At 45.1% G+C, this 23,897-nt stretch overlaps 1 protein-coding gene across 1 annotated transcript; it reads right to left on the bottom strand.

Annotated features, from left to right (window-relative positions):
• Positions 1-519: 519 nt before the first annotated feature.
• Positions 520-23,897, bottom strand: tmem260 (transmembrane protein 260). Its single transcript, XM_084569657.1, has 16 exons — positions 23,390-23,897; positions 20,399-20,430; positions 18,855-19,006; positions 10,570-10,747; positions 10,354-10,467; positions 9,309-9,488; positions 9,146-9,186; positions 7,629-7,715; positions 6,483-6,591; positions 6,173-6,345; positions 4,827-4,998; positions 4,422-4,561; positions 3,666-3,842; positions 2,672-2,725; positions 2,317-2,401; positions 520-2,187 (listed from the first exon to the last, which is right to left on the bottom strand). Exons 1-16 carry the CDS (start codon positions 23,496-23,498, stop codon positions 1,927-1,929), a joined length of 2,064 nt encoding a protein of 687 aa, XP_084425783.1. The 5' UTR covers positions 23,499-23,897; the 3' UTR covers positions 520-1,926.

Here is a 23,897-nt window from a genome sequence, read left to right as displayed (position 1 = left end):
TTGCTGCTCTCCCTGTTCCCGTCTCACACTTCTCACTCTGCCTCGTTCCCCCCTCGCTCCTCTCTCGTAGCATCCCTCCCCTTCTCCCTGGCTGGGCTCACAGCTCTTATCTCCTCAGACGCCCCACATTCCAGCGTTGCCGTGGCTCCCTGCCTGCATCCCTGGTCACGGCGATTCCACGGGTTCCCACAATCCTCGGCAGCTTGCTGATTTAGGGTGGGCAACTGACTCTCAGAAACAGGGGAGAGGAGAGGAACAGAGGGGTTATGGAAAGACAGAGCGAGAGGGGATGGGAGGCAGAGAGGGTGGGAGAAAAGAAAGGGGTGACAAAAGGGAGGACAGGAAGAAAGTAAAGTAAAAATAACAAGAGGGGGATGAGACGAGTGGCAGCAGATAACTGAACACAGAAATATTTTAAGTTAAGAACATTAATAATGTGCTTACAATGTCAAAAGAACAAATGAGAAACATTTTGACCAAAAAAAAAAAAAAAAACAGAATCTTTATTGAAATATTTTAATCTTTAGAAAGCTGAGTGACAGTTTTCCCTTTTTTTCTTTTACGAAAACCCAAACCATCTGTACTACAGTAGGTCGAACCTCATCATCCAGCCGGATGACAGTCGCTAACCAGGCCTGCGAACCGAGAGGGCAGATTACATTTTGAGAGAACTACACATGCACTTACTGTCCTTCGCTTTCAAGTGGTATCACCAGCAGTCGGCTCCTCCAGCAGTGTTTTATACAGATTATGGCAATCAGCTGGTTTGACCTTTGCGTAACAAATTTCACAGCACAAGGCTCATTAACATTGACAATAACATTTACAAAAACAGTGCGAGGTGTGGGATCCTGAGAACAGGTCAAAGACGTAAGGGTGATATTCAAGAAACTTTGGTCCCTTCTGGTTTGTTTACAACTTTTTCTCTCCAGCGCTCATGGAGCCAAATGCTCATTTTCTCGGGTGCCGACAGTCCAATGCGTCCCTGGAGTTTGTATGACTTTGTGCTTCCCTAGTGATCAAAGCATTTTGCTTTTCAGTGTCCCGATTGGTTTATCGAATATGTTTATGTGTGGTGCTGGCAAAAAAAGGGCTTGAGTGGAGATTTAAGCATGTTCACACACACGTACAAACACAACACGCATGCACGCACCTCTAAAAGGGTCCCTGGCATTGTGACATTTCACATTTCATTTAAATCCACGAGGGATTATAGCTCTCCTGTTAGGAAGGAAGAGAGAAAAAACACTCATCGAATCCATTAGTTTTAAACATTTAAAGGACCCTCTAAGATAGACTGATGGAAGGATAGAGGCGTGGGTGGGTGGGTGTGTGGAGTGAGGACTGCGTGGCACAGCGTAAGTCTGTCCTAGATTAAACAGCCGTTCTAATCCTCCATTTCTGCCCCCAAATTGGGTTTCCCTCAATCTCGGCCCTGCCATCCTAATGTGAGAAAAGAGAAGTGGAGCAGAGGCTGAGGCAAAATAATCAGCACGTTAAAAGCTCTGAGAGCAGAATAGGAGAGAGAAAAGAAGGAGATGTAACGATAAAGCAATTGAATGGGTGAGTTTAAGAGGAGCACGCAGAGCCTGATTGAGGTCAGTCAAGGCTTCCTGAAGTCGAGCTCTGCCCCTGGTCAACTGTAAACATTCGCTGATGCATGGCCGCGTGCTGGTCTGTTGTTTGCAAAGAGTTCTGTTTGATAACAAAGACCAGCACTTATGCATCAGCATTCCCCTTAATTCCAAGTCCTGACTTTTTAAGTTTTAGTTTTTTAGCCAAACTAGACACATCAGCCTATGTGCGTCCGGAGAACCATGAGAAGAGATGTATAGGCTCAGACTTCATTCTCGGGGCCTTGCATCTCGGCTGGCCTTGGGGCACATTCTCAGTGTGACAGGTCCATGTAGTTCTCTCTGGATCTTCTCATGGCGCTGGCCTCTGGCTCTGGCGAAGCCGGTCTCTCTCTTGGAGCAAGTGAGTAATGGCCGATCGTATGGCGGGTGCCTGGGGATCAGTTGGTTCCTTCTTTAAGTAGAGACTAAAGTGCTGGGTGCTGCAGGTCAGCAGGCTGTCTGGACTGTAGCCTTGGTGACCTGAGCGGAGCAGCCTCTCGCAAGCCAGTGCCAGGTTCTTGTCCCAGTTTGGAGGGTAGCCTGCGTGGGCTCCAACAATCTCCTTATACAGCTGCTCAGCAAACACAGAGACACACAAAAATTACCAAAAGCCTCGGTATATGTCTTACTTTGTCTGTGGCGCATAAATCTGCCCCATTATGGCAAATGACATTATTGTTGCACGTTTGTTAAGACTCACAATGTAAGACAGCTCAAAGAGGCGAGCCGTCCCCTCTCCCTGCAGCCTTTCTGCCAGGTCAAACAGAAAGAAAGCCGTCTTCATCCTGAAACAAAGCACGCAGGCTCAGGGCTAAGTGCTGGATGGATGAGCCATGCAGATCCACACTCTCAGACGCACCACTCCAATGGAGTGATTTATGTAGATGCCACCACCAAATAGAATGTACATGTAGATGCTCTACCACACAAGACTGGTTTATGGAGATGTTCTAGAGGGCCAGTATGCATCGTGACGCAGCTTTTTATTTGCACACTAAAGTATACAACCTCTCCAAAAGAGGAAACCAGTGTCTCCTGTAAAACGTTTAACATACCTGGCTTGCCACATCTCCTCATTAGCGACATTCTCCCAGGATGCAGGATGGAAACTGTTCATACATATAAAAAAAAAGGAAAAAAAAGACATTTCTTTATCTAAAGCAGCTTCAGGCATTGGTTTATGCACAGTAACTATAAATGATTATTTATGTGAATATATTATTCCACTCAACTGTGCAGGGTTTGATTCACTAAACATCAATGTTTGCTGCATAAACCCTAAATGACTGAGCAACAATACCAGCTGCCACATTAGACATGGAGTAAAACCACATCTGCCTTTTTTTCACTTTGTTGACGGTAAACACTTGACCTCTTCTTCAAAAGAATATTTTAGCAGGGCTTCCGAGCTAATATTTGGCTTGTGGGCATCGGCGGACACGCTTGTCGTGAGGGTGCGGGAAATAATGTCACAGTATTCAGCCGTGGATATCTGAGTGAATGAAGGGCTGCTGGCAACAGCAACAGAATATGGAGCTTTGACTAATTCCACTTTTGACACAGTTATTGACAAAACGCAATAAGAAACTCATTATTTTTCATCTTCAGTCTCATTTCAAATGGCTGAGGGCCTAATGTCTTGCACTGGTTGAATTCCCAAAGAGCTGTATGGCAGCATGGAGAGCGGCGGACAACCTCACTGAGAAGTTCTGTGGAGTCTGTGGAAGCAAGACCACAGACAGAAAAAGCAAAGGCTTTTCGAAATGATTTGTTTATTTTATGGGCCAACGGCAGGCTCCTAAAAATTACACCTTGCGAATTTCTAACCCCTCAAGCCTCACAGACTCTGGAGCAAGCCAATCAATACAAACTCATGCTTTGCACCCAACACTGACCAACCCACAATTCAAATTAATAAAGATTACAAAGAAATCCAACGTATTCATGGTTATCCAAGGATGAATTTGGAATGTGGACAAAATAAAAAAAATATTATTTTGAAGAATGGTTCAGGCAGAAAAAACATATGGAGTTAAAGAGTGTTTGCACCTGTCGTGTGGCTCAGTCCAGTTGTAGATGTTGCGGGTGCGGCGAACCCACTTTTCAGGGTGAAACTGCTTCTGAACAGGAATCAAGTAGTCACAGACACCCAGGGGCAAGCGGGAGAAACTACGCTCCCAGCTTGGGTCTCCATCAGAAAGGCCAATACAGGCAAACACATCCCTCCTGAAGAAAAAACACACACACACAATCAATCAGGTAGAGGCTTGCCTGTGTCCTTAGTTGTTTATGATAACACCATGTAGACAAATATGGCCTCACATCTCAACACCTTCTAGTTTCCCTTCAGTCACTCAAAGACCCCGAGGGTTAATCCCACAGGTCAGTGTTGCCCCACTGAGAGACAGACATGTTGGCCTGGCAAACACTGCCCCCTGGTGGGCTTGGTATTAACAAGGCACCATCCAGTGTCTGGGTCCCAGTTCCTCCTGGAGGAGTGTATCATGAGAGCAGGGAGCAGCAGTGAGTCCACAAGAGACTTTTTAACCAAATCAAGTAGATTAACCGACTTCTATAGTTCATCAAACTCCTTTTATGGCTCCAACAGTTCCGTGGGCTTATCTTCTCCCTGCACTCACCGCTGTGTCGACCATCCCACTGATCTCTGCCTCATTAGATCACCCACTTGTTCATTTGGACCATTGTTGCCCTCCCAATTCACTCTGTCTCCACTGAAGATCCTTTATTTAGCCATTCAGACCTTCCCTTTATTCTCTCCGTGCTCCACATGTCTCTGACACTCACTGTGTGTTGTGGGACAGAAACTCCTCGAGAGTGAAGGTGTCTTTCCCCTCAGGGTGGGCCGGGTCCCACCAGCTTCCGGGAAAATGGACCCCAGGGTGGTGCTGTGCCAGCTTGGCCACATACCAAGAGTATGTCATCATCTAGTACGAAGAAAGAGTACAACCATTCAAATATTTCTATACTGTGAATTTTTGCAGTTAAAGAATTGGACAATTTATGAACAACCAATATCAGCCAAAGACATTTTGTCATAAATAAAATTGTAATATGGTTTGTTTTTGGTTCTCAAAGCACTGCAATTGCATACTTTAAAATTCTTGCTTTTGATTGTTTGGTTTTTATTACATATCACCAATAGCAGTTCTAGTCATAGACAATAAAGAGGAAATTAATTAAGGCTCTGACCTCCTGGTCAACCAGGCGGACATCGGGCCGGACGCCCAGGCAGTAGTGTAAGTAACGCATAGAGTTTCCAGGCAGGTCTCCTCTGGTCAGGATGATCGAGTCTGCTGGGATGGAGGCCAGAATCTCCCTGCCGAACTTCTCCACCACACTGTTGCTGCTCTGGTCACACTCCCTAAGATCATCAGAAAATATGCAATCGCACTGTAAAATATCAGCAAAACATAAGTTGTGTTTACTTGGATTTGATTGAGTGCATCTTTCCCCCTGCTCAGAAGCATGTGTGATGTGCACAGCTGTGTATATGTGAGTGTTAGTAGGTATGCTTTCAAGGTGCTCTGAGGGTAAGTTGTCAGTGCCCCCGCCCCTTCCCCTCTGCAGAGCGCTCTGACTGCCTATCTAATCATGTGTAGACAGGTGTGATGGGTCTGACAGCACAGGCCATGCTCTCCCCTTGATCAAAGCCGCTCAGTGATGGCTGTCTGGCACTCCCCAGCGCTACGCTGGTGTAATCTGCCTTCTCGGACAGCTAACATCTCAGACTGAGCTCTGTGAGTGGAATCTATGTGCTAACCGTGCCTCTCTTTAGCCCCTACCATGGGGTGAGCAGAGAGAAACCTGACATGTGGAGTTCAGACCTGCAGTAAGAAGTGCAGAGGAGAAACAAATCAGGTTGACTCAGGAAAAAAGTTATGCATGGGGATTTTAAAAGGAACCAGAAGAAGGGAGTTCTTATTTCACTTAAACTTTACAAAGCAGAAGTATTAACTTCATAATACACTTTTGTGGCCAGTGTAGTTACTGGTGCAGGGATATTGTAAAATACTGAATTTAGGCAAATGCGCACAGTAAGTAAATCTGAAAATAAACTGTAAAACAAGATCAGCCTGACACAAAAACACTATTAGAGCCTGGAATCAGTAATAGCCTGTAGTAGAACAACACAATGCAGCGGCAATAATTAAGTCTACTGTGATCAAAATCTTTGCTGTTGAAAAATTAGTTTCCTAATTGTCTGCAAATTTGGATGTTACAAAGCTGAATTTTTCTCTCAGCCTGAACAAAACAGGGGCATTTAATTACGACAAGAGTGGAACTATAAGGATTTTTGCTGTTACTGTGCTGACTTCACCTCACTAGAAGCACAAAAAGGACAATGGGTGTTAAAACAACACTAGAAACAAGTCACCCTTTTCACCTCATAGTTAATTTTAAAACCGAATGCGTCATTTTAGACAATGAAAAGCATGCAACTACTGTATGCTGCACTACAGTTTCCAGTCTGCATTACATGTTTTCATTACATCAGACAACACCAACTTTATATTGTAACTGAGTGCAACGCTCACCTGTGATTGGTTTGTACCATATGTGCCAGCAGTGCTGCAGTGAGGACCCAGCCTGTGGTCTTCCACAACCCCCCGCGGCCCAGCCTCCTCTCCAGCTCGGTGTGAGTGCGGCTCAAGCCGAGGCCTGCCAGCACACACACTGCAGCATCACTCTGGAGCCAGAAACGCTCAACCTGCAGGAAGCGGGCATGTACAAGTGTTTCCTGCAGTTGTTTTGTTTGGTTTACTGTTGGACCCCTTCCAGGTGAACATTTTAGACATGAGAGAAGACGTTTATATAGATTCATTATATTCAAGAGTTGTAGCTCACCACTCCAAGCATTAGGGGTCTGCTAATGTCCAGGTTGGCTCTCCAAGCAAAGAAGAGCGAGTAGACCACCAGCATGGCCATCAACAGCCATGACACTGAACGACAACTCCTAGAACAGGAAACAAATACAAATATCATACTCTATATACCCTATACTCTGCATTAACATTTCCATATATTTAGACTAATGTAATATTTAGTCGTATATAAAAATATACCTGTTTTCAAAAAAAGTCTGTAACAATTTTAATGCAGGGATGGAGATCAGAAGCCTGAGAGAAAATGTACGTGCCAGCCAGCTAAGAGGTGCATGATTGATTTTCTAATGCAGACTGAGTCATAATGAGCTGATGCCAGCAGCTGAATCACAAACTCATTACAGTACAGCTGTAAAATGTACTTATACACCAAAAAGAAAACACGTTACCCTTATGGCAAATAACATATCATCATCTGAACCTGAAGAGACACTTTGAAAGCAGGCTGCATTCTCCTGCCAACAGATTGTTGGGATGGTTTTTATCACCTGGCCACTAATATTCACTCAAGCTTCAGCTGATTTACAAGGTGCTCACATTATCCAGAATAGTTTGAACCTTAATGCTGATTTCTGAGTAATAAAAACAACTAATATCAACATTTTAATTTTGGGCAAATTATCATTTGCATGACTTGTTTTTGACATTCTATAAAATGACCTTGCTCTTGTGTGTGTGTACTGTATGCAGCCAAATGCACCTCAGGAGAGGGGAGGCAGGGAATAGCTGGTGCCCTGCAGAGCTCCAGGGCATCACTTGACTTTATCAGCTCCACCTCATGGACCCCGGCAAAGGCACTAGTGTAATGAATTGCTGGATCACACTGCCTCATACAGTACAAGCTGTGATTTACTTGCATACACAAACATGTTTTTGAAAATCCAAAATGCACATCAGCCCCTCTTGATCTGAATGTGGAGCGTCGTGACAGCTTGACAGTTAGGTGCCTCAGTGTTGTTTTGTGTTCTTTTTTTCTGCGATCAGCATTTTGTCAGTGGTTTTGTTCCCTGTCTTTTACTCCGGGGGATTAGATTTCTGGTTTAAGTGGCTGCTGAGATGTGCGTGACAGAGTTTGGTGTGTTGCGTGCTGGCGTCTTGCTCGTCCTACCTGTCCCACAAGGAGAGGAGAAAGCCTATTCCTGCAAGCACCAAAACAGGAGGTGAAAGATCTGCAAGGCAGTGGTCCAGCTGGGCCCTGCACACACACACACAAGCAGACATATACACACTTACTGTATGATGGACACCGGAGACAAGCTCAATTACACTCCCTGCTGCTGAACTCAAGGACAGCAATTATTAAACGCCCTCCATCACTATCAAAACAAACTCCTTGGACTGTGCGCTCCTCCTTTCAATCGGACTGACAGATACGAATGACTGTGTCATCCACCCCCCTCGCAGCCCCATCCTCGCCATACAGCGCCTGTCAGTCACAGAGCACTTGCTCAGAGCAGAGAGATAGTTTCCTGCTTCTTCCTTAATACCCATCTCTATTTGACAGCTTATTGAGTCTCTATATCTCCCAATGTACACTACGTGTGAATGTGCTCAAGAGCGTGTGTTTGTGAGCGTGTGTGTGTGTGTGTGTGTGTGTGTCAGCTTCTCCAGCGGGTTTACGTCTCCAGTGCGACATGCCTGTCATGTTCGCCTCTCTTCCCCATCTTGAAGGTGTGCTTGTCCATCAAGCAGCAGGGGTGATGGGAAGGGGTGGGTGCCTGGCAGAGGGGGGGCTGGTAGTGGGGGGTCTTAAGACGCACTTGCACCCCCATCCCGTCAGCTGGAGAGAGATACCAGGAGTGGCATGACTGTGGTGGTGGTGGTGGTGGTAGCAAGGGAGGGAATTGGGTGTAGAGAGTGTGGGGGGTGCTCGAGTGGAAAAATACAATTTCTCCAGCTCTATTGCAGTGTCTGTCATCACAGCTTGTCACGCTTAAACACCAGAGCTGAGTGATCATTTCAAACTGCTGGAGAAACAGAACACAGCGATTTGGCCCTCTAAGCAGGTTCCGTTCTGCTTTGATGGGAGAGAGTGGAATGGGAAGAACAAAAGCTGCTGGAGAGAGGAAAGAGATGGGCTGCAAAAACGACTCTGGGCTCTCACAACGGATTGGTGTGTCTGTGGTTAAACCTGTGTAAAATACCAGAACCATGGCGAAGGCTGGTTTGGTCGTCCATCTCTAGGCCTGTGTGTGCCCTCCCTGTGCCTCAGATCAAATCCCTCGGTTCACTCTACTGTTTCTTTCCCGCTCCAGCTTAGATCCTTCTAAGCAGAAATGTAATGTAAGTGGAAAAATACGTGACCCTTTAGTTCTGTGGACGTGAAGAAAATCTGTGCCGGAAAGATGTCGAATAATCCATTAACAACCACACAATGGTTTCAGTTACATAAAAAGAACAACATGCAGCTTTCCTTTGTTTTAGAGTGTAAATGAAATATCTTTGGGTGGAGATTGTTGGTTGGACAAAACAACCAATAAGAAACAACTGCTTGAATAAAACATAAGTACATTCGTTAAAAATCTAAATAAAATAAATCTATAATTAAATTAAATTACTATCTTTGAATGTGAGTGCAATGTCGCATATTTGGACCAGGACTTAAGACAAACTTGACAAACTTACTGCAGCATCGTGGTCAAGTTCACAGAGCTTTCCGTCTTCGCCTGCGAAAAACAAAAAGTGCAACTAAAAACATCAGCTTGTAACATTACAAGATAAGAGAAGTGAGCATGTGTGTGTGAATACCATTTGTTAGTGCAAATACAGAGAGGCAAGCAGCACGTACTAGACTGAATGTGCCATATTCGGCCCTCAGCAGGTGGGTCAGCAGACCTGACAGGGTGGTCTGGTCCCCCCAGCTCCAGCGGGCTACGTTGCGGTAGGATGAGATGGGAAGGTAGACGTACGGCAGAAAGCCAGCGAGGAAACACAGTCCGAGAGACACAAGGCCTTGAAAGGACAGCTCCTGTTTACGTAGCATAGAAGAGATGCTCTTGCTGTTGATGTGCAACATTCAAAGTAGCATGGCAAGTACTTACATTGTAGATGCCTTGGTAACAAGATGGGAGAGACTAAAAGAAACAAAACTGCATGTTCATCTTTTCCTTTTTATATGTCATTTTTAAAGCATTCAGATCAGTTCTCATTTAGCCACCACCAGTTGTTTTTTGGGGGGAGGTAATTTTGGTAATTTTATTTGGCTAATTTAATAGTCTGCTTCAACCTGGTAAATAATTAAAAGCTTGTGAAAGCTCGTGCGGGTAGAAACTGACAGATTTCCCATATTACGCATGTTCTTGTCGTACTGATTTTCACAAAACAGGGCAGTCGCTAAATGACAATAAAGCCGTGCTTAGCGGTCGCTGTCCAATCGATTGGTGCTGAAATGTAGCAGCAGGTTAGAAATCACACCGAGAGCTCAACCAAAAACTGTGTGTACGGCTGTGCACGCTGAGCATTTAATAGGATACAGTTAGTTATCCCACCTGTTTGTTCATTCAGAGGTGACCTTGATCCGACGCTTTCAAACGATTTATGTTTTTTAAAAATTATTCAAACTGAGTAAATATTTATAAAAATCGCAAGGTTTATGAACAGAGAAAAATAATTCAGTATTGGCCGTGGTTAAAAACACTATTAAGAGCCTTGCCCACACACCTCAGTGAATATAAAAGCAGTTGAAGGTTGATGGACTTACAGTGGCTGCTTGGAAATATTTAATACATCACCCAGCCGTAACTAACATTAACCTCACTGAGTGGTATTGTTGTATAGTAATAGTAGTGCTAGTAGTAGTAGTTTTTATTATGGAGTTAGGCATTCAAACTTACCTTTTGAGAGTAGAGTCGGTAAAGGACCCAGGGTATGATGACCAATACATACAGCACCAGGGTGTGTTGGTTACAGAGCCCCAAGCCACAGCATAACGCTCCCAAATGTGCAATCTGACAGGGACAGTCGAAAGAGAACAGCATCGTGGTTTCAGGCATTTTTTAAACATCTCTGTAAGGATGAGAACAGATGAAAGTGTCAACATAGGTTGTTACCTTCCTCCTCTGTGTGGCGTTTTCGGCACGGTGGAAGCTGGCGGTCAAGAAGAAGAGAATCCCAACAAAAAGGTTGTTCAGGGTGAAGACCTCGGCCACCACGGACCACTGCCAGCTGAGCCTGGACACTGCAAACAGCCCTCCAGAAAGTACTGCCCCGGGACCAGGACCTGCCAACCTGACAGCGCAGGACAAGAGGGTTTGATTATTATACACGACTTTAGAAAGAGCTGGGACTTTACACACAAACTGAGGGATATCAAGGAGGTGTAAGGAAGATCCAAGCCCTGTCCAGTGGACGAAAATGTTCTTCTATCTTTGAAAAAAGTTGCAGTCATCAAAAATTATTTAAACTAAAATGAACCTAAAACATATCTTAAAATATATCAATCCAAGTTTTGTTTTTGTTCATAGTCAATATTAAAGCCGTACATTTTATTTGAGTTTCACCGCACCAGCACATAAAAAGGAATAAAGTCAGCAGCTTCACACAACATTCAAATTTAGCAGTCAAAAACAAGCCACCACTTTCCTCAGACTAATTTGGAGACCCATTATAATCTCCCTTCTACCCAAGTTTGCTTCTCGAACAAGACCTTGAAAAACACTCTCTGTGATTTGGGGTAATTCACATATCATGAGAACTCTCTCTCCAGCAGCCGGTTGATCTCGAGGAGTCTGGCACAGAAACCACCGTGGTCGAGATAGCACTTTATCCTCAGCTTCTTAAATATAATGTGTGCACAAAAGTTTTCCCCCTTCCTCCTCTCCTGTACTGTCTCCATCTCCTTTCCAGTAATTGAAGCAAACTTGGGATAATCTGTCATACGCTAAGACCCACCACTTACTAAAATGAGAGACAGAGGGGGAGAGAGAGAGAGGCGACAAATGATGGGGAGAAGGGAAAGAAAAGAAAAATAGTTCAGAGAAGTGTGTGTTAAAGGGGTGAGACAGTGTGCGGGATGTAGGATGAAATATAGAAAAAGGGAAGAAAAAAGTTCAAGAAGAGAGAGGGGAAAGAAGAGAAAAGAAAAAAAAAAAGCAGCCCAGTCCCCAGCATGCTGGCTCTGAAATATGAGCAGGCTCGACAATTAGGGAAGTCAGGCAGTATGGCCCTTTCCGCCATTGTGTGGAGTGGCTTAGAGTCCTCATCAGCCTATCAGCTAACTGACAGGCAGAGAGCTGCTCTATTCAGCACCGCAGATACAAGCTGCAGGCCAAACGGCTGCCAGGTCCCTTATGACCCCACAATCCCTTGCCGGTGACAGCTTCAAGCTCCATAGCAAATTAGGCGCTCTCACATTACAATCGCAGAAGACGGATTCCATTAACGGTATCTGAAATTGAGTAGAGAGCAGGCCCGTTATCAGACCTGACTCATAAGCACCGCCATTAATCACAAGGCATGATACCATTTATACATTTCCAGCTCTCTGCCTGCCGCTGTGATAGTCAGCCACAAAAGGCCTGATGAGACTTAGGCTAGGGGAACAATGGAGCTTTCTGAGGAAAGCGCAGTAAATCAGGAAAAAAAGGAGAGGGAGAGCGAGAGGAGGGTAGAAAAAAAAAAACTCATGCTTGCTGACTACTTCCCCTTTTTTTCGTGGGTTTTCTCTCTCCTGCTCTCCACTATTTTTCCTCTGTGTTCACTGTAAGGCGAGCTTGGTGAATGAGTATGTATATGTGTGAGCGGTGTGTGTGTGTGTGTGTGTGTGTGTGTGCACTTAACGGGGGAGGTGGGGAGGGGGGTCTGGGAGTGGGTCTTAATAAGAGATAGCAGCGCCTTTCTTGCTGCACCGCTCCAGGAATTAGTTGTAACTTGAAGGAAGGATGAAGAAGGGTGGTGGTGAGTGGGTGGGGTGGGGGGACTGGAGGAGGGCAGATGGGGACTTTTGTTGAGGTGCAGAGACCTCCCGCACCCATGATTTTACCTCCCTGCATGACAATTAACCCATAGCTGATACACCTAGCAGGGGGGCTGGTTTTGGGGGTAGCACAGGGTAGCAGAGTGGTGGAGGGGGGTCCACGGACGAGGTTATTACACCAAGTCTGAAGCTCCTCTGATAGCCACATATTCAAAGACGCTCTCTCTCACACACACACACTCTCCTGTTCTTCAACTTCTTTATTCTCCCTGAGTGCCTGACAAATCTCCCTGTTCAAGCTTGTCACTCCGTAAGAGCCCAGTGATGTGTGTACAGTGTGGGCTGTAAATGACCTGTCTGTCTGTGCGGGACCACCTGGGTCCCAGTCAGCCTCTCAGCCTCTCCACAGCTCATTCTCCAGGCTGGCTGCTCCCAGAGCGCGCGGATAAAGCAGGACACATTCTGACACCAGTGTGGCCGTGTTCCCCGTTATCACAACTCAATGCTGTGCAGGATGCTGCTGTGCTGAAATGTTTTGGCTCACCGACAATGGCCTGGTTGAGACGTGGCAGGAGAATAACACGGCTGACAACGAGACCATTCTACCCTGAACTGATCCACCCCACCGAAACGCCTGTGTCATCACTCGGGTAATTAACTGAACGAGAAATATTGTGCGCAAAGCCGGAAATGAAGCACAAACTTGGAAATAATGAATGTGGTCAGAAAAGAACATTAACCGTAATTCAACTTCTTTAAAATTAATGAAACGGTAAAAACATTTAATACAAAATTATTCTGAACACAGTCCGAAAAGAAAAAGATCAAAGGTAAATAAAAAGAATAAAATACAACGGTACAACAGACTCTGGTAAGCAGTGTGCCCTTCAAGGACACAACAAAAGCTCAGTATAATCACTTTGAAGTGTCAAAATGAGACCTGCCTCGTTTACCCCCTCTGTTCTACAGTACGGGCCAGAGACGTGCCAGCATCAGTCGCCTGCACTAAATAACAGCACACAAAAAGCTTACACCAGCACTCTGCATTGAATGAGGCTTCACAATGGAGCCGTCCAAGGGAGCCGCTGTCACACACCACCCCGGGGAACAGACAATACCACGGCTGTGCCATCGTGGATCAGCGCTGCACTGTTCTCTAACCGAGTGGTGGTTTGGGGAAGCAGCGTTGGAAAAGAATCACACATTCCTGGAGATGGTAGAAAGCCGGCCGGGAGAGGAGGTGGCCTTCTCGGGCTGAGGCTGAGGTTTCCAGCTGGCCCTCGCTCACACCCCAGGGCCCCCCCTCTGGCAGGGAGACCCGGCAGGGTACTTAGCAGCTATTATATGACAGGGGTATGTGTCTGATGCATTGCTTTGAAGTTGCAAAGCCAAGCAGAACTTGACATTCAATTGTTAAAATATGTCAAGAAGTCAAATACTAAATCAACTACTACATAGTATTAGCTCGTCAATATAAAGCTTAGGGATGAGCAGCTTTACAAAATGATTGTTAATTGTCATTTAGCGGAGTTGTATCGTGACAATAGGAACATATCAATTTACAAAATTCTGTTGTTTTGAACCTGCGCTCAACCAAGTTTAGTTCTGTTGACACATAAGAGTAAGAACAGTTGGGTGAAGTCTCCAAATAAATATCTATATAAATATAAAAGATAAATAATTTTCTTTTTAGAGTCTACTTGAGAAAATACATTAATCAGGAAGGGAGGGCTTAAAGAAAGATGCACCATGTTGCATTGTAGGAAATGTAGAATCCATGGTTTTGGGGTTTTGGCCGATTCTTGAGATTAAAAAAAATCAGGATATCTCACCCTCTTTTACTTTGATTTTGACAAACCATTCAAAAAATTTAAACTTGTAAATCTCCTAACTTTAGAGGCTCCTTTAAATGTATTATTTCAACCAACTGTAACTGTATATTTATTGTATTTTATTCATAATGAGGAATAAAATAACAATTGTCTTACATGCGGATTTCAGACAAAAACTTTCTTGCTAACATTATAGTAATGATTTCTGGCATAATGTCCTCCTACCGTAGAGAAATATGCAAGTATAAGTATTTCTTTCTACTTCAAAGATAATATATGTATTGAATAAATTTGGGGATTTTAACCATCAAATGCATACCACCACAAAAACAGTATTGAGGAAAGAAAACTATAAACACAAATAAATTATTAAACGTCTTTTACAGTATTCCCCAGCCCTAATCCCATTTCCCTAGCCGACGATTTAAATATGCTATATTTGAAGCCAAAGACGCATTTTTCAACCAATCACCGAACCAGGGACTTCCCTGTCTATCCTGCCTCATCCGGTGTGCTAGGACGAGGCTGTCTGAGGGTAAATAAGGGTCCCGGCTCTGCCGCTCAGACACCCCTCCTCCAGGAAAGCGCTCCGTTGCTACAAGTGCGTGTAAAATTAATCACCACAATTCTGCTCAAACAATGCAGCCACTGACATGACAATTTCCCCCAGAATGCCATCTTAATCTCCACCCAACACACAAAAATTACAGGAAGAGGGGGAAAAAAAACTATTTACAAAACCCCCGTGTTTATGCAATTCACTGAATGCCATTTTTATTGCCGCTTTTTCCAACAAAGTCATTAGGCACACACCAGTGATACATAAATGTTGCTGTATAGATTCCATTAACTAATTCTGGGTGAATTGTAATTGCCGAGTCTGATCCGTCTCTGTGCCTGGTGCCTTATTAAGGCTGCCTGTGGTGGGTGAGGAATGTAATATTGACGTCCGAGGCAGACACAATCTCGGGCCCACGGGCGAAAGGAATATTAAACTGGTACTGTATTCTGCTGTCTATCTAGCCCTCCTCCCTCCTCCTCTCTATCCCCATCCCGTAGCCAGTAATGAGGAAATAACATCTTCATTAGACATCTGTTTAACTGTATTAGAGGATGAGTCCTGGGGGAACCATTGGTCATGCTGAGGAAGGGGGGAGTAAAGGAGGTCTGTTGGACTACAATATGACGGATAAGATACCGCAGAATAAGAACAAAAGGTCCAGAGATTGGGGCCTATTAAAAGGACAAACTTAAAATTGTCTTTGCTTTTACAGAAGAAAACACGTAATGGGTGTATCCTCTACGGCCACTTGGGCTGAAGATTTTATCCAACCAGTAGCAGATGTGAGAGGGAGGGGCGGCCTTACCACCTACAGGGAGAGGTGAGAACATTATCCAAAATAAACAACTCTTGTCTACACAAGCGGTTGCACTAAACAATACCCCTCATATTGCTTCTGACATTGCCTCAACAAGAAACGCAACCCCACCCCTGTGGAAAAACAACCCACTTGAGCAAGAAGGGAAGGCGCCATCAGGACCATATGGTGGAGGTCCTTATAAGGAGCTGGGGATGCAGTACAAGGCGAGGGATGGCACCACGCCCACCCTCCCATCGACTGAGGTATCAGCTGTGCCACATGGGCCAGCTCACAGCAGGGGAGCCTCTCGCAGGTGTGCATTTTCTTTAGAGGACCGCCAGGGAAAGGGGAGGCCATGAGACATGTTTGGTGAGCTTCAACGGGCCTGTTATGTAATCATGTGATCAGACCAAAAGTGCTGATGACTGAATGTTTAGCGAGGTTGTTTTTCTGCTGTGATGGCTGTCAGTGCGCTAACGTGTCTGCTCCTGGTTTCTCGGGATAAGCTCGGGAATGGAGAGAGATTCCTCTCAGGTAGCAGAGATTCAGAGCAGCTTTAGGAGATAAACTGTGAAACGAGAGAGCCCAGAATACCGAGCTGTCTGGATTACCCCGCTATGAAGGGTGCATTCCTCCAGAGACTCGCGGCTGAGGCCTTTAGCGCTCCACGAGCCAAATGTGTCGTTCCGCGCACCTCCCAGTGCAATCGATAGCAATTATCATTACGTCCACCATCCTCAAAGGCTTGTCAGGCCACGGTGTGAAAACACAACAAGACAAGCAATTTGGCCATCAAACCATATGATCAAGCCAAGAGAACTGTAATTGACAAATCAAAGGGAGGCTAAAGCGCTACATTTAAACTTATGCAAGAGAGAGAAGTGGCTTCCAAGCCTATCAACTTACATTCCCCCACATTAAACACGGCAATCTGGCCGACTAATTTAAATTGATACATCAAAGGCTTGCCATGTTGGGTATATTCCAGATGAATTTCAAGGTCTTACAATTTACTATTTGAGAGAAACTGCCTTCAAGTACCCATATTAACTTGAATATATTTTTCCATCTGAACATAATCACACATAACGCGTATGATTTGTTTATTTTGGCTGGGGTCTACTTGAAGGCAAACTGTATTACAGCCACTGAGACATTTCATAAATTTCTGAACCTAATTATGGTAATTTGAGAAACAACACAGCAATCTAGTGTCACTGCAAGGGTAGAGCAGGTATCAATTGGTCAGTTTTGGCATTTCATCTGAGGGAAGATGACCACACTGGCCAGAGTGTCCCTGCAGGGCTGTGGCAAGACATCTATGCCAGTACTCTTGATATGGTCAAAGCACCCACTTCCTTCCATGCCAGAACCAAGAGGGAGGTCTTGACCGGCCAGAAACCCTCTCCCTCCTCATCTTTTGCCCTCTCCAGTAACCCCTCACTATGCTGCGTGTGCCAGCGAATCCACAGCCTCACAGCTCATCCCAAACTAGGGCCTGCGCAGATAATCACTAAAACCTTTTATGCCTATTTTTCCCAAATTGAAAGCATAGATTATACATTCACACTTAAAAGCTTATATGGTGTGACTGTGTGCTCTGGCTGAAGACCTCACTACCCATCAATCCTTGTTTGGGGGGAAAGGGGGGAGTAGTTGTAGCTCTTCATAATGACTTTTTTATTTGACTATAATCCACAACTGGATCTAAATCCCCAGAGATTACAAACGGGCCGACAGTTGACATGCACACTAGGAGCCAAAAATCGCCTAGCCTGCGTGGATATATTCTGTCCCTAAAATAACTAAATGTCTGGCCAAGAGCTGAGCCCAATCCTGCAAATGACTGGAAGCTCATCACATGAATCAAGACTAGGACAGACTCGATGCTGTCTAGACAGTCAAAATGTCACAAAATGTGCAGTCTTCTTTCCCTGTTTTGCCTGCTCTTTATTATTTCCCGTCCCTTGTCCTGTCCTGGGTAGAGTGGGTTGAAGATGGCAGGTTCTGATTCACTGGGCAGGGCAAAGTCTAAAGCTGATGCAGTCTGGGCTTAGGGCCAGTGCCCTGGGGAGCCCTCCCTGCCCTCCTCCATCAGGGCTGACCCTGTACCCTGACCTTCTTCAGACTGCCGGCCACCAAGCACACGCTGGCCAGGCTCACAGGAAGTAGGCCTAGCACTGTGCACCTGGGAATACACACACACACGCATCACTCGGTCTTCACACCCTGCCAAGGTGTACAGCAGGAAGAAATTACATCATATCCAACAATTCCTATTCTGGAAGAAGTAAATTAGAAATATATGACATGCTCTGAAATGGCACAGTATGCATAAGCTGGGACAAAAAGGTAAACTGTTGACACTAAGCTGCCACCAACAATGCAGTGTGGAAACTACTAAGATCAGCAAAACTGTGATGTAAGGTAGTCCAGCCAACTATCCGAGATAAACAGACAAAGCAGGAAGGGGTAAAATACTCCTTACATGATGGGGTCAGCAGCAGGCGAAACTGCAGGGTGGTAGATGGCAATGCAGAGACTATAAACTGTGTCCATGACTGAGCGGAGGGAGAGGTGGTTGAAGAGAGGGGAGAGGGAGGAGCGGAGTTAGTGATCCTGTTCCTCTCAGACCCAGGAGGCAAGAAGGGGGAGATTAGAAATCGTGCCATGTCAGGATTGGGAGCACGCTGGGCAGTGGGGGAGCGGGAGAACAGGGACGTCAGGGTGGGGGTTGGAGGGCACGATAATTGTCATATACATACACATACACGCACGCTCACAACGGGTGGCTGATGGGTAAACAGGCAAGGGTAGGTGCGGTGGGAGGGAGGAGGGCGGCTAGGCTCTGCTCCTGAATACTGAACAGAGGATCAGGGACACCACTGCCTGTCAGTCAGGACCCAAAAATACCACTCTCTGTTTCAGACAGCATCAAGATGCAAAAAAGCCAGTAGGGGAATGTTTAAAGACCCCCTCCACTCAAAAATATCGTCACCATATTATTCCTTCCCTTGATGTTAGTCACTAGAAGGCTCCTCTGCTGAAAGGGGTTCTCTGTAGTAGCCTGAAGCCTCAGTTTGAGACAGGCACTTCTGGGACTGAGGTTACATGTATTGAATTACGCTGCCTAAATGCTCTGATTGATTATTTTAGTCATACAATCACTAAAATCTAAGCAGGAATGCGTCATGTGAACAGTCTGTGTATGTTCTTCATATGCTTACCTGCACACAGTAATGCAGAGAGCACCGCAAGCTGCAGCACCCAGGATGCTACACATCAGGTTGACACTGTGGGCTGGAGAGAGCGAGGGTAGCAGACAAATACCTAGCCGAGACAGTAGGGTGAAGAGAGGGTATCCGGGAGGATGGGCCACCTAAGAACACAGTGGAAAAAAGAGAATTTGTATATTTGATAATAGTTTACATATTCATTTTTCAGAGTCCAAGATTGACAGAGAGGTTGCAAAAGAGCAATAACATTTTCAGTAGCCTTTAACGACACTGGCAAATCTAGCTGCCCTTTCGCAATCAGTAGGTACCAGCAGTGAAATAAACAATCATACACTTTACTCCTCTGACCGCGAGCTGACTCTGCTATGATACCAGACACCTCTATTTCATTTCCTCCTCCATCTTCTCACTTCTTTTCCTCTGGCCTCTTCCCAAGGACAGTGCGTCTCCCTGGAGTCCATGGGAAAGCACGTGGTGCTCGCCAGCCTCAGCCCCCAAACCACCTCTGAGCCGCAGTCATTCCCGCCTGGGGGATCTCGGCAATCACAGCAATTAGCCACTAAGTCTCCTCCACCCAGATAAGGGCTCAGTCATTAAACACAGACTCATTCCCTGGCACTGATAACACAAACCATGCAGGCAGGGAGAAGGGGCAGCTCTTCAAGTGAGCATAGAGCTGAAAGGTGAGAGTGTGACTCACTCTGTGTGCCTCATGCAGTCACCTCGAACACAGGAATGAGTCTATGGTTACGTTCAAGCGTACACTAAATTCTGAGCGAGGAGTTGGGGATGGTATGTCAGAATATGTCAAGGAGCAAAGGAGAGGAACTAGAAGTAATGATCACAGACTGCTTAGTGCACCCATCAGACAGGTGGGCAGCACTAAATGAGCATCTGTATAGGGCATGCTGAAGGACTAAGCAGCTGACAAAAGTGGGCAGACATATAACTAAAGGACAGCAGAGGGAAAGAGGCCACAGGGATAAAAGGGAACCAGAACTCAGGAGCTCTGGGGATCAGATGGGGGGGCCAGCAGCCTGGGGCCCGGGGATGGCCTGCGAGGCCCTTGGGAGGCCTGAAAGGCAGACAGGCAGGCCACACGGACTGCAGCACTAACGGCAGGATTACTGGCATAGTGACACCGACACAGCCTCCCTAAAAGGATCACAGCGGCGTAATAAACTTTATTAAATAATAAAACTTATTATAACTGTTAACCCGATTTAGTTCATTCTTCGCGGCTTACACACACACACAAAAAAGAGGGGTGGATATAATAAGCCTTATACCGTACATAAGGCAAAGCCTACAAAAGCCATCGCCTTACCATTGACTTTAATTGGATTTGAAAAACGGGTTGCAAATTATGGCATTCTCTACTTGCAACTTAGTAAAATAAGTGTATAGAAAAGAAGGGGAAAAAACCTGTGGACTGAAAGTAAATTAATCTTCTTTCTGCCCATGCTTAATTAAACTTCCTTAATGCTTATAAGAGTTAATGAGTGAATTGATTAAACAATACAGCTAATACTTACCCCCAGCTCACAAGCAGTGGTGATCAGCTCTCCTGTGGAAGAGAATAGGGGAGGAAATTAATGTAAACCCAATAATTATTATTAAGAGACAAGTCTGCTCCCAAAGTTTTCCCAAATCAAATACTTGCACTGGGGTTTTGCATTAATTTGCCAGGATCAAAACCTGCAAATCTTCCCAGTGTGACATTTCCTAAGCGGCACGCTCATTCTCTTCATCTTTCGCTTCTCCCCTGATGCCTCCCTCCCTTCTCCGGCACATACACCCAGATATAAACACACACACACACAAACCATTAGACTCCCCTCTTCAGTGCTCTGTCACACAAAGACACATATGCTGATCTGAGAATAATGCTTCCAGTCCCATCCTCCCCGTGCATCGGGGTCCTTTCCCTTCGCCTCTCTTCTGCTGCTCTCTCCTGCTCCCACACTCCCAGTGTCTCAATGTCTCGCTTAGTCCGTTGGGCACAAACAGAAAGGCTACGTTGGTGACAGTCACAGAATGAGGTAAGCTGTAAAAATAAGAGCCGGCTGCACAATTTTTTGACAAGCTCTGTGTGAGGCGCAGCACAAAGTGAAAAGAAAACCCCTAAAAGCTATTTGAGGAAGCTTTAATGTATCTGGGCACAAACCCATTTGTGCCAGAATACACCCAGAGCGTTTCAAATTATACTGATTTCTCACCCAATGTTTGCATCTCCCACTCATGAAAATTGAAATTTGGTTCAGATTAAATGACATTGATAAATGTTTTGGGTTCAGGAGAGCTCCCTCTACTGGCACAGGGTGGGTAATCACTTCCTCAAACACATGCAGTGAAACGGTGGCCTTGTTTTCTGCATCCATGCTGACAGGATAATTAGTCCATTACTTTAGGATCCCCCAGTAAATGAAGCGACAACATATGATGAAAGAGGAGTAAATCACATTACAAAGGTAAATTAATTTTTCTTCTCATAAACACACAGGTTAAAATGAATCGCTTTCTACTGTTACACATCACACGGGTTCCTGGGAAATAAAGCAACATTAAAAACAACTGGGTATAGCAGGTTATTTTAAATCCAAGCAAACGTAAGTGTTTTCCACATTAAAAATAAACATTTATCGACGAGAACATGGGCCACTATGCAGCACCAACCATTATAGAACAGAACGGCTGAATTCCAGACGGCACTGGCTCCCCCTCATATTTTGCAACCTTGCCGATACAGTGAATTACGATGCCTAAATTTCTGCCACATGAGGAGCCCTAACTCTTATCAGTCTAATGGACCATGAAGTCAGAACTCCTCCACCTGCACAGCTTAAATGTTTTCACAGCTCCATTTCACCTGGCATGAGCCGCCAGCTACCTGCCATCTTTTTACATCACACTTTCTCATCCTTCATCGGTCTCTCAATTTCACTCATTTTCCCTCAGTGGCAGCACACTTTTACACCATTCAACACAGAAACTCAAACTAATACTAAGCCAAAAAACATCCATCTCAGTGCCACAGAGATGCCGTTCTGCAGCCCCAGTACTAAAAAGGGAAAATATTGACTCAACGGGGTAGCAGCACGGGTGCCAAGAGTCTTTGTGATTGTGGAGCATGGGCACCCACACCAGTCTTCCCATAATCCCCATCATTTCCACACTCCACATTCCTAGACAACAGCGTACCCGCGGGGCTGCGCTCAAGCCTCTCCAGGGCACATCACACCTAAAGAGATTAGGACAGAGAGACGGAGACCTGGAGAATTCAGAAGGGTGTTCAGCTGGCACTATCAGAGCGGGCATCCTGCACCGTCCCTAAACACTGTGGAGAAGGGGCTGGCCATTTTTTCAAAGGCCCTGCTCGCGAGACAGCAGCACAACCAGCAGGGCTACTCAGCGCTCCAATTGCCTGCTCTCTCCTCATCTCTGCTCGCTTGGATCCGGCCGAGCTTTTCTTGCACTTTCATTCTGTAAAATGCATTTCCCTTTTGCAGCTTGCATGCCAGAGCAGTGCAACCCTAACAACCAGTGCCTTCATGCCCTCAAGTCCACATTTACAAGTTTGTAACCTAGCTATCACTTCTACACACTGTTTGTAATTGTCCTTCATAAACTGCATTACAAGAATGTTGGAAACACACTAGCCTACAACATGGCATGGTACTGAGGTAAATACATTTGGGTCCACTGTTAAGCCAAGTTATAGAAGACTGTAAGTTAAATTCAAGCATACACATATAATATTGAATTCAAACAAACAAGCACACTTATCTAGTGAGTCAATGTTTGACAGCAACCCACTGTCATTACAAACCGTACAGCTAAGTAATAAAATTTTGTAGATATGTAAAAGGGGTGAAAATAGAAATTCATGAATGCCAAATGTTTAGTTTCAGTGCAGGTGACATTAGACTTGGGTCGAGGGAAGAGGTAATACCGTGATCCTTACTATAATCGCACCATCTCTACATTTACATGTCAAAATAATAAATGGAGGTTTCAGGTTAAATCAAATCAAATCTGTGTATCTGCAGACAGAAAACACATAGTTTAGGAATTACAAAAGCAGTAGAAAAATATTCATTATAGATATAATATTAATTCAATTTGTGATTAGTGAAAATGAAATCTCAGATCATGGGACTATTATTGCTAGCTTTGTATGGTTATTGTACTGATTACAAATTATACAAAATCTTTAGTAGCTATGTTTTGTATCATTTCTAGAAACACATTTACTTTAGGGTCAATTGTGTCTTTAACATGACATCACTTACATCAACATAATGATCAGAAAGAAGATGAATTTCATCTATATGTCTAATTTAATGTCAACATTTTGTGTGTGTTATTTTCAAGTAAGTTATGGGTTGTTGTTTTTTCCATACTGATGAAGCTGCACCTGCAGCACCACGGACAGCACCGGCTGTCTAGGCGCCATACGATTGGCTCCCGGTAGCACAACAAAGCCACATGACCAGACGAGCATTAGCTAACGTGCTACTACCAACCTGAGTCTCCTCCGGGGACAGTCCTTTGCACACAGGGCAAATACAGAGCGGCGACGAAAGCGACTGTAGTGCCTGTGAGTATCCAGCTCGTCCTGTGCTCCGCAGACATTTTGGTTTCCGGAGAAAACACCGATAGTAGCCACCGGTATGTCACTTTGCTAGCGAGCTAACGTTAGCGTCCATACATCTGCGACGCTGGGGACTGTAAATACAACTGTATGCTACCAGTTACCTGAAAAACGATGCTAGACTGCGCTGAAGTGAAGTTAGTGTGTCGCAAATTGAAAACATTGCCGTTTTATTTGCGCAGGCTAGAAAGTTCGCCGAGTTGAGGCGTTTCTGTTTTCAGGAAGTAGCAGCGCGATCCAAGTCGAGGCAATCTCGCGATATTACCGGGCGCGCCATTCCTGAACTGTATTAGTTGCTAATGACTACTTCCTGGTTCACTCGCTGTGATTTGAGAGTGTGAAGCTGAGATTTTTTTTACACTCTAATATCTTGCTGTCCA

Source organism: Chelon labrosus, assembly GCF_963514085.1.
Source record: "Chelon labrosus genome assembly, chromosome: 20".
NCBI classification, from domain to species: Eukaryota; Metazoa; Chordata; class Actinopteri; order Mugiliformes; family Mugilidae; genus Chelon; species Chelon labrosus.
The sequence above is the reverse complement of the archived record's forward strand: the minus strand, read 5'-3'. Positions and strand labels throughout refer to the sequence as shown.

Coding starts and splice junctions, on each gene's coding strand:
- tmem260 (XM_084569657.1), bottom strand. CDS start 23,498: ATGTCTGCGGAGCACAGGACGAGCTGGATACTCACAGGCACTACAGTC. Junction 20,431..23,389: donor TGTCCCCGGAGGAGACTCAG/GTTGGTAGTAGC, acceptor TCTCTTCCACAG/GAGAGCTGATCACCACTGCT. Junction 4,562..4,826: donor TCCGCCTGGTTGACCAGGAG/GTCAGAGCCTTA, acceptor TCTTCGTACTAG/ATGATGACATACTCTTGGTA.